Here is a 10,825-nt window from a genome sequence, read left to right as displayed (position 1 = left end):
GCTCCGTAACTCCTCACAGTGCACTAGCTCCGTAACTCCTCCTCACACAGTGCACTAGCTCCGTAACTCCTCACACAGTGCACTAGCTCCGTAACTCCTCCTCACACAGTGCACTAGCTCTGTAACTCCTCCTCACACAGTGCACTAGCTCTGTAACTCCTCACAGTGCACTAGCTCTGTAACTCCTCACAGTGCACTAGCTCCGTAACTCCTCACACAGTGCACTAGCTCCGTAACTCCTCATACAGTGCACTAGCTCTGTAACTCCTCACACAGTGCACTAGCTCCGTAACTCCTCCTCATACAGTGCACTAGCTCTGTAACTCCTCACACAGTGCACTAGCTCTGTAACTCCTCACACAGTGCACTAGCTCTGTAACTCCTCCTCACACAGTGCACTAAGCTAGAAATCAGCAGTCTAAGCATCCACTAAAGCAAAAATCAGAGTGCTGAGATTTTGAACTAGAAGTGAATTTTTAATGTGAAATGCTACAGCGTTGTGCATTCTAGGCAATTCTTTATCTAGATGAAAAAATTCTTTATCAATCGGGTTAATTCTTTATCTAGATGAAAGATGGTGGGGCTGGAGAGGTGGCTCAGTGGTTAAGAGCACTGACTGCTCTTCTGAAGGTCCTGAGTTCAATTCCCAGCAACCACCTGGTGGTTCACAATCATAATGAGACCTGACACCCTCTTCTGGTGTGTCTGAAGACAGCTACAGTATACTTAGATATAATAATAAAGCTTTAGGCTGGAGCTCCACACCGGAGTGAGCAGGCAGAGGGCCGACTGGAGCTAACAGGGTGGACCTGAGTGAGCAGAGATCCTGAATTCAAATTCCCAGCAACCGTATGATAGCTCACAACCATCAGTACAGCTACAGTGTACTTATATAAAATAAATAAATAAATAAATCTTAAAAAAGAAAGAAAAAAAGAAAGGAAGGAAGGAAGGAAAAGGAGAGAGAGAGAAAGAAAGGAAGACAGACAGACTGTAGACAGATAGACGGTCGGTCAGCGTCATGCAAGGGGTCAAGGGGATAGATGCTGCAGTGCAGAGCACTGGCCTAGCATGTGTGAGTCCCTAGGCAGGCAGAGCCAGAGAGAGATGAGCAGGCTTCCCCTGCTGAGCGAGCCCTTGCTGAAGTGAAGGGCTGAGGCTAAGGGGTGAGGCGTGGAGCCCTTCATCTGCAACAACACCGCAGACACAAAAGAATGCTGGAGAGAAAGGGCGTGGGCCTGAGTACAGAAGGACAGACAGTATAGGGGACACTACCTGTTGCCAAGTAAGAAAATGAACGGTCTTGAGGCAGGGGCCGAGGATAGGCACAGGACTTTCCACCCACCATGCCCGTGTGACACAGGGTGTATAGACAGTTCTTTTTAGAAATGAATTGACCATTATGTCACAGCTGACCGCACACACTGGGACAGACGACTCACCTCATCTTTCTCATTTTTCAGGAGCTGATGCAAATTCCTGTTCTTGCACTGTAGCTGCCTGTCTCTCTCCTGAAGCCCGATCATCTCTCGCCTGGAGGTTTCCAGCTGCTCCTGGAACATGAAATATGCCACTTGAGCAAAACTGACAGGAGTCAGGAAGTGTGTCCTCAGATGGGCGGTGACAGGTCACACAGGGAGTTACAGTCCCTCTTCAGTGGAACATGAGCATTTGTTTTAAAGTGATTACAACCAAGTTCAATATATAAAATCACGTGCCTCGTTTAAACTCATTTGTATTGTTATTTATGTAAGAGAGTGCCAACATGGTCTCCTCTCTGATGCCACTGAGGTCTTGAGAATTCTCGTTAAGGCTGTGATACTCAAAGAGCACACATCACAAGGCATGCTCATCTGCAGTAATTCCATCACGTTGGGGGGATGTGCGGCTTTAGGGAGCCATAAATGCCCCTAAGTGTGACGAGGCTGGGAACACTGTCCTTCACACTACCCAAGGTTGGGTCTAAACTCTGAGAAATTACAAAAAATCCTAAAATCCATATAGAAACACAAAGGCTCCAAAGAGCCACAGCTCGTGACTACAGCAGTAAGCTACAGAACTGCATCCCAGGCCACATAACACAGCAGAGTAGTGCCATGACAATAGTTAATGGAGGGCAATGGAATACGGCTGAGGACAGAGAGAGACGGCACGGCTGCACCCACCTCAGTTTTAACCATGATTTAAAAAGTATATGCTGGAGAAAAGACGGGGCGTTTACCGCTGGGGAAGAAGACGAGGTTCACTCATGTCTCCTTGTGTAAAACTTTAATTCAAAGTGGATCAGGGACCTTAGTGCAAGACCACAAACCATGAAGCTGCTGGAGGAAAAACAGAGGAAGCATCTCAGGTGGAGGGATGGGCAATGAGCTGATGGAAGAGGCTCAGTGACACAGAAAGTGACCTCAAGAATGGACAAGCAAGATCACAGGGAGTCAGAAAAGTATTCACAGCAAAGGAAGGTGTCTGTGGTGACCGAAGGAGAAAGTCCTTGCTAACTACATGGCTGTAGGGTCTAACACTTACAATCTGTAAAAAGACTTAAATATCTTAAAGACAAAATCTTAACTATCAAAGCTCCTAATCACTCAGTAAATGGACAAACACACAGACTGTCCAGTTCTCAAAAGAAAAAATACAAATGGCTATAAGTACATAAAAGTGTTTAACATTCATAGCCCCACAGGAAGTGCAAATGAAAAACTGCAGTGAGATTGCACATCACCCTAGTGGTCAGAACAGCTACCACCATCTCAGAACGAAGCAACTGCAAATGCAGACATAGGAAGAGGAGGCTCAGGCACTGGTCAGCTGACGAGCCCACCATGGAGATGAGCATGAAGGTTCCTCGGGAAACTAAGAGAGGAAACACCGTGCCGTCCAGCCCGGCCCTCCTGGGTCTGCACACGCCATGCTGACTGCGGCTCAGCTCGCTCAGCTCAGCTAAGGAAGCGCCTAGATAGACAGACCCAAGAATGTATAAAGGACATGGGACATGGCGCACGTGTGTCCGTGTGCATGCAATTGGTGGTTATTCAGCTTAGAAAAATGAAATTAGTCACTTTCATAAAAAAATACATGAAACAAAAGATCATAGTGTTAGTCTAAAAAAGCCAGACTCCCAACAACAAATGCCTTGTTTTCTCTCATATGTGGATCTAGAGTAAATGTGTGTGTGTAAATGACTGGAAAGTTGGACAACTTTGGTGTCAGGGCAGGAGGGTACCTAAAGGGAATGGAAAGCAAGAGAGGTTGAGGGTGTGTGTGTGAGGGGATCTGGGGATAAGAAAGACAAAATATGGCCCATTTCCTCTCATGCAGACCCTGACTTAACTCTACATGCATGACATGAGAACAGAAGGGACTCCATGGGACAACAGTGGAGGGGAATTTTCTATGTGAGGTGGATGTAAATAAGGCACAATAAAGTTGTGAAAGTTTAAAAATGTAATCTATTTTGTGTATGTTAACCAAAAAACTAAAATAAACCAAACAAAAAGCTCTGCAAAGAATTCCTAAACACTGGCATTGTCATGAGGCTATCTGAGGCTTCCACCCCCATCTAAATAGGAGTGCGTACCCCAGAACTCCTGTACCCCAGCATCAAAGGGACATTTATACAGTATCTTCCCCTCCTTAGGTGCCACCTCACCTCTGTACCATTGGAGCCTAGGGTCCAGCCCCATACTCATCCTCTCCAGCCTCACACTCACCCTCTCCAGCCCCACACTCACCCTCTCCAGCCCCACACTCACCCTCTCCAGCCCCACACTCACCCTCTCTAGCCTCCATAAAGCCCTTTGTGGTTCTCTGAAAACACAATGTCCTCTCCTGCTCCAGGGCTTCATGTAAGTTGCACGCTCTGTTGGGAATACCTTCTCCAGATGCTAGCAAGCTTCGGAATCATTCTTTAAATCATGATCAAAAGCTCATGAGCACGGACAGGGTGTGAATCAATCATAAACCTTACCGAGTTCTGTTCTCAACTAACCTAAATAGATTCTGACCCAGATCAGACCCAAGTTAGAAGAGACCCTAGTCAAACACTCTGCTCTGGGGAGTTCTAGCTCATTCCTTAACTCAAAGGCCTCGGTCTGCACCTTAACTGCATTAGTATTCGCACAGCTGCGCACGGCAGCTCACTCACATGGCACTTGGCCAACAGTGCCTGGCATGCACTCAGGTCCCGCTAGGAGCACTGAATCAATGTGGCACGCACAGCTCACAGTCCTAGAAAGGCCCAATGAGCACCTTCTCCAGCCCGCACAGTCCCCAGCTAGCCAAGACTCCCAGTGGGATAATCTATCTGTCCTTCACAAACCGCATATACAAGAAGCCAAAAGCACCGTGGGAGACAGTGTGACTGCACCTCCTCTGAGGACAGACAAGACACATCAGTAGTGACCGGTTAAAAGGAACATGTGCCACAGAAGAACTGTGACTTCTATAGAGCGACCCCAAATGTGCTCGGAACTCACGAGCAGGGCAGTGCACAGCACGCACTTTACAGTACACTCTAGCACCTGCAACCACCGCACCAAACCTCTACACACTCTAGCACCCTGCACACCGCAGCAAACCTCTACACACTCTAGCACCCTGCACACCGCAGCAAACCTCTACACACTCTAGCACCCTGCATACCGCAGCAAACCTCTACACACTCTAGCACCCTGCACACAGAACCGATTCAAGATGCTGACTTTGGTTTTCATCATCTGTTCTGAAGAGTGGGGTAGGAAATAGATACAGTCGAAGAAAGAGGCCAAGAACTGACAGATGGAAGCCATAAGGAAGCCAGCTTGCCAAGAGCATACGTATACTCACAAAGGCTTTTTCTCCTTAAATGGGTCCTAATATAAAATACTGAGGAAAAAATGGTTTGTATGGATTATATTTTTAATAATATGCAACTAGAATATTAAGTCTTTCCTATAGCATGATTCAAATGCTGGGTCCTCTTTCCTTGGGGGAGGAATACATTTTAATAGAAAAACATAAGAAAGTTTTTTATAATGAGGAGAAAAGAGCAAAGCAGAAATCAGCAACAGCATTCTATACGGTAAGATGGCAGGTCACCGGCCCTGTGAAAGTACCTGTTCCTTTTTACAGAGAAAGGTTACCAGTGGCCACGGAAACTACAGCCTCCCCTGCAGCTGGACAACCTCAGACGCTGATGCTGTCTGGCTCATTCGCCCAATCCCCGGTATATGTACCGTATCATGGGAATATTTTTCTTGGCATCAATGTGTTATGAAGCATCTCCTTCATCAAGCGAGGTTGGATGAGGTGAGAGAATCCTGATTTTTCTCCAGAATGTATTTCCTAACTTCCTACAGATTCAGCAAAACCTCTAAACAATAAAATCAAGGCCTTCCACACAGACAGCGAGAAGCAGAGCAATCAATGTGTGCAATTTCTGGAAATCACTCTTCCTACATTAAAAAAAAAACTTCAGGTTTTACACACAGCCCTGAACTGCATCCAAAGCCGTGGCCTCCTGTGGTACTGTGTCCTATAGCACAGCACTGAGACAGGAGGGTGGACGACTGTACCTTAAGTTTGGCGTAGCAGCTCTGGAGGTGGTCCATGTCACTGCCCAGCTTCAGATTCTGTGTTTCCACGCTTTCTTGGGCCAGAAGGTTCTTCCGCTGAAGCACAAGCAGCTCGTTCATACAGTTTAGAACAGCAACTATATTTAATCCTCTCTTTGTCTCTTTACTTTTGGGTTCTTCGTATAAGGAAGGAAAACCGAAGGTAGTCAGTTCCTGGGGGAGAGGACATCGACTTAGCAGTTATCTCTGGGAAGACGCTGGTCCAGAACCAGGATGTTTCAGTTCAGCAAGAATGAGCTGCTGAAGGGCAGTGATACGTTAGTAACAATGTGTTCATTCTCAAAACTGCAGAGGCGTTTTTGAAGTCACCCAGACACAAAAGAAACCCATGTTCACTTCAGAGTCAGCTTACAATGTACACATACTCAAGAACACTATGCAGTACAAAAGACAAAATATACAGGTTTAACTTGTCAACAAACTTTCAACATATAATTGTTTTTCTATGGATTAATAGACAAGTCAGTGAAAAGGGAAAATTTAAAATTATTCCCAGATCAGTAACATTAAATATTCAAAGAACAAATAACAAAAAGGTTAAATTCCTTGATGAATTTTCTAGAATCTGCTGACCTTGCATAAGCTATCCAGGTTTTTCTATCAGTAAAATGAGCGGCTCCCAGGGAAAGAGCCTGAGACAGGAGGCGTCCAGGTGCAGCAGACAGGGGTTAACCTTGGGTTAGCCCAGCGACATGGTGACTCTGCATGCCTAAGTCTCTGGCAAATGCTTTTCTTGTGGCCTTGACATTTTGTGGTACATAACATGACACGTTCTTGCTTCTTATAAGAACACATTACCTGATCAAGATAGGAAATACTTTGTTCAATGTTCTCTCTTGTGCAGAAGGCACTGAAAACACCATGCACATTTTTTGATAAAGGTATTGAAGAGCATAGTACTTGCTGGGAGTATAAACTTGACGGAGACATCTTTGTTTCTGAGGTATATGGAGAGAGATTTTTGTTTTCTGAAAATAAGAGAGCATTCAGGTGATTATAAAGCTAACACAATCTCCATTACCAAAGATTCTGAGTTTCATACACAGTATTTTAAAGTTATGGCCAACATGCTTTTATGTGAAATCTACACACTTCTATGACAACATGGCACAAGTCCATTAGTGACCATTCTTGGTAGATATGTTAAATGAATGCCTACGTCAACTTCTACTACACATTTATAAAAATACGATCAACATATTTATCTGTGACACTCAGTTTATGTAACTAAAGGAATCAGAAACTGAAGAAGCCAATAAATAGATTTCAAATGCATAAAATTTTCCTCAAAAGTAGTAAATAATGAAGCACACTTGGCTTTTTATAACTTTACTGACAATGAGAACTGCACGTGCCCAGCACTGCTAGCTCCTCCAGTGTCCTCTGTGGTAGGGGTGGGTAGTTTTCGCTTTCCTCAAGAATTCCTCTTTGGTGGCGTCTGCTCGACTCAGTTACCTGTACACAGAACTGGATCTGTAACAGTCATCCAATCTCCCATAGCAAGTTCCAGAGCCAGGGTACCTGAGGCGGCGGTTCAGCGCTGCGGCAGTACAACAGCGCCTGTCACACTCCTACGTGAGCATTTCCTTAAAAGTCAAAGGACAGAGACACCAAACTTAAAAAACGGAACTCAGGGAAAGCCAACGTGCAAAGAGGTTGTATGCCCTTTTGAGCTTTTGTCATTTCACTTTGTGTGCACCATGAGCACGCCTGGCACTCACGGAGGTCAGAAGAGCACATCAGATCCTCTGGAACTGGAGTTAAAAATGGTTGAGCCACCACACGGTGCTGGGAACTGAACCCAGGTCCCCTGCAACAGCAGCCAAGCGCTCTTAACCACTGAGCCCCACGTATGTCCCTTAAATCAGAAGGGGTCTGTAATATTCATTCCTATGTACACAGCAGAAATAGTGGGTACATATTGTGCTGGTTTGTTTTAACTGTCAACTGATAAGTCCTAGAGTCTCCTGGAGAGGAAATTTCAGTGAGGAACCATCTAGATCAGGTTGGTGTGTGGACATGCTTGTACAGTGCGGAAAGAGCTAAGTGTGGACAGCATCATTTCATGGCTGGGCCCCGGACTGCATAAGAGAGAAGCCAGCGAGCTGAACAAAGCAGCTGGTTCTCACAGCTCCCAACAGTGGGTGCACAGAGACCAACTGTCTCACTCAGCTCTTGCCTCTGTGACCACGAAAGACCACAGCCTGGAATTACAACCCTGTAGATAACCCTTTTCCCTTGATTTTCATCAGGATGTTTAATTACAGTAACAGAAATAAAACAAGAACACATACACACACACATACATACACTGGCGTGTGTGTGTGTGTGTGTGTTATGAATTGTGTATATTTGTATTAAGGTTAAAGATTTTCCAAGATGAGCAGTACCTGATTTGACTCTAAGTATTACCATAACATATAGTAGGGAATATTTCTACATTATATCCTTTACAGTACAGATCTTATTTATGAGAGGATAAAACCTTCTTGTCTAGTATTCCCATGTTTTGTATTTCCTGTTGTCCACACAGACAACCGAGCTGTGATCTGCAGCCCTGGAATCACAGGGCTGGGAAGAAGCAGAAAGATGATCATTGATCCTTAGAAGACCTGGAGACTGAGCTGATGTCCACATAGACATTGGGCAGTGATCTAACCCTCTGTAATTGGCTGTCAGAACAGACACCAGGCAAGAGAGCAAGGCTCACTACATCTCTCTGCACAGGGAGCTGCAGCCTCACACCCGGCTTCTGCACTTCCATGGTGCCACCTTAACCTATCCCAAAAGAGCGCTATTCTAGGAAGACTTTCCCAGCCCATGACTGTTTATACCAGTTTTAGTTCATGCTTAGTTTTCTGTGTCAAATGCTGGAAACTGGGGCTCAGAGAGATTACCCCGACTGCCCGGCTGCACTTCTCATGCTCAGAGTCTTGTGCCTGTCTCAGCCCTCCACTGTTCAACAGTGTGCCGGACAGCACTCAGAGCACGTCATTCCTACAGAACTCAGACTCAAATCCAGACCAGCCTATCAGCTGTGTCTACACACACACCGACATCTTGTTTATAAATACTTTTATCCTGCTGGGCAATGGTGGCACATGCCTTTAATCCCAGCACTTGGGAGGCAGAGACAGGCGGATTTCTGAGTTCGAGGCCAGCCTGGTCTACAGAGTGAGTTCCAGGACAGCCAGGGCTACACAGAGAAACCCTGTCTCGAAAATAAATAAATAAATAAATAAATACTTTTATCCTAAAGTAAATTCTAATTCAATTCAATGTCAAAACTATGCATTTCACACACACATTTTGAGTTCTGATTAATTACCCCATTCTTTCCACCGAGTTTGTTATCCTTTCTAAAGACTCAGACTCCGGTTCTTTTTTTTTTTTTTTTTTTTTTTTTTTTTGGTTTTTCAAGACAGGGTTTTTCTGTATAGCCATGGCTGTCCTGGAACTCACTCTGTAGACCAGGCTGGCCTGGAACTCAGAAATCCACCTGCCTCTGCCTCCCAAGGGCTGGGATTAAAGGCGTGCGCCACCACCTCCCGGCCAGACTTAGGTTCTTAATACACACAATTTGTAGAGTGTTAGTGTGGGCAGTCTCCAAGAACCCCCTTTGTCCTGGCTCCTTCTGGAATAGCCTTGGGTCATTCTGCTACTAGGTATGGGCTGGATCTAGTGAAGGCTTCCACCAGTGTAAGCAACACGATATGGTTTAACTTTGAAGATCAGGCTATGGATGTGTAGCTCCATTTGAATTTTTCATTCACTCTCTGTCAGATTCCCTTCTGGACAAAGCAAGCCATCCTGCTGTGAGTACCCCAGAAAGCAAGGAATGTTATGACACCTGTGGCCAAAAGGTCACCAGGCCTGCCAAGAATCAGAACAAGCAGGAAGGACATTTTGCCTGAGCCCTAGCCCAGCAAAGACACTGGCCTGATAAGGCCCTGAGCCACAGGCACTCCGCTAAGCTCTGCCAAGGTTTTTGATGCAGGGAAGCTGTGAGATAGAACACACTTGCTGTGATAAGCTGTACTAAGTTGAAATAATTTCTTATTCAAGAATAGATAACATATGTTTTAAAAAGAATGAGACATTTCCGAGTCTCCTGTAACACTACTGTCTATGCATTCTGATGCAACAGAGCTAAAAATGATTCCAGGCGCCATGGATGCTGACGCCTGGTTTAAGAGGAACATAGTCCACACTATTCTATTTATTTTTCTATGTGTGATGCTCAATGGTTCCTGGGCTTCTGGAGAAGTAGGGAATGTCCTAGTCTTTGTAGCCAGGATGTAGCAGGACCAGAGGCCACCTCTGTCTTCTTTATCTATCTCTCAGATTCTTCCCTGTCTCAGCTTTTGCAGGATAAGTGCACACTTACCATTTCTGTGCCTCCATAACTGACCAACACTAACCAGTGAACACGCCAATGAACTAGTCAGGGGCCATCCTGGCAAATGTGTGTGAAAGCAGCAGAGAGGGGAAGGCACACACGCCCAGTCCGTGCTTGCTCTCCACTGCCTTTTTCTCCTGTCCTGCTCACCCTAGATCTGTCCTCTTTCTTCAACAGGGAAAGGCACACACCAGAGATGCCACCTTCACAGCAAGTGCTCTGTCCAAGCTGGCTTGCAAGTCAAGCTTAAGACAGCCCAGTGCCTACCGATCAGAATTCTACAACAAATGCCCATCAAGGGTCAGGAAAGAACAGCTTCCCAATGCACAGGAACCTAGACACAGTGCCAGCTGGCCTTCTGAATACCGCACATGGTTTTTAGATAGTTCACTAACATGTCTGCTAAAATATCACCAAGCTCAGTTACCAGATTGTTGGAATACGAAAATAAAATTGTTAAAACAAAATCCTTCAACATTAGAAATCTTCTAAATTCATAGAACTTGAAGATTCAGTTATTGGCCTGATTTATCTCTCAAAAATGAAATCTGCTTAAAATGAGTAATCCTTTAATTATGATTTAATTCTAGAGGAGAACACAACTTGTAATTCTATCGCACTGTCACCTACAAGTAGAAACACACTAAACTCACCCTTAGTTTCACAAATTTAAAATCTAACTTATCTCACCTGTATGGTGTAGTACTCTAGACACTTGCCACAGATGTGAAGGCTTCAGCAGCACCCCAGTGCAGCAACGCAACTGGGGGGACACGCAGTTTTTTTTTTTTTATTAGATATTTCATTTATA

General features: G+C 45.1%; 1 protein-coding gene across 7 annotated transcripts in view; it reads right to left on the bottom strand.

The window, feature by feature from the left end:
• The window catches only part of Ssx2ip (SSX family member 2 interacting protein), a 38,781-nt gene that overhangs the window by 18,404 nt on the left and 9,552 nt on the right, over window positions 1-10,825 (bottom strand). For 5 of the 7 annotated variants that reach the window (XM_031375764.1, XM_031375763.1, XM_031375766.1 and 2 more), the window contains exons 2-5: window positions 7,071-7,201; window positions 6,414-6,583; window positions 5,556-5,768; window positions 1,443-1,553 (exon numbers count right to left, since the gene is read on the bottom strand). In XM_031375764.1, the coding sequence (XP_031231624.1) occupies window positions 1,443-1,553; window positions 5,556-5,768; window positions 6,414-6,583; window positions 7,071-7,113 (537 nt within the window). In that variant the 5' untranslated portion in view covers window positions 7,114-7,201. The remainder of the gene's footprint in view (window positions 1-1,442; window positions 1,554-5,555; window positions 5,769-6,413; window positions 6,584-7,070; window positions 7,202-10,825) is intronic. The other 2 variants (XM_031375768.1, XM_031375769.1) reach the window with 1 other exon arrangement.

This window comes from Mastomys coucha, unplaced genomic scaffold (assembly GCF_008632895.1).
Source record: "Mastomys coucha isolate ucsf_1 unplaced genomic scaffold, UCSF_Mcou_1 pScaffold16, whole genome shotgun sequence".
Lineage (NCBI taxonomy): Eukaryota > Metazoa > Chordata > Mammalia > Rodentia > Muridae > Mastomys > Mastomys coucha.
This window is presented reverse-complemented; position numbering and strand designations above follow the sequence as displayed.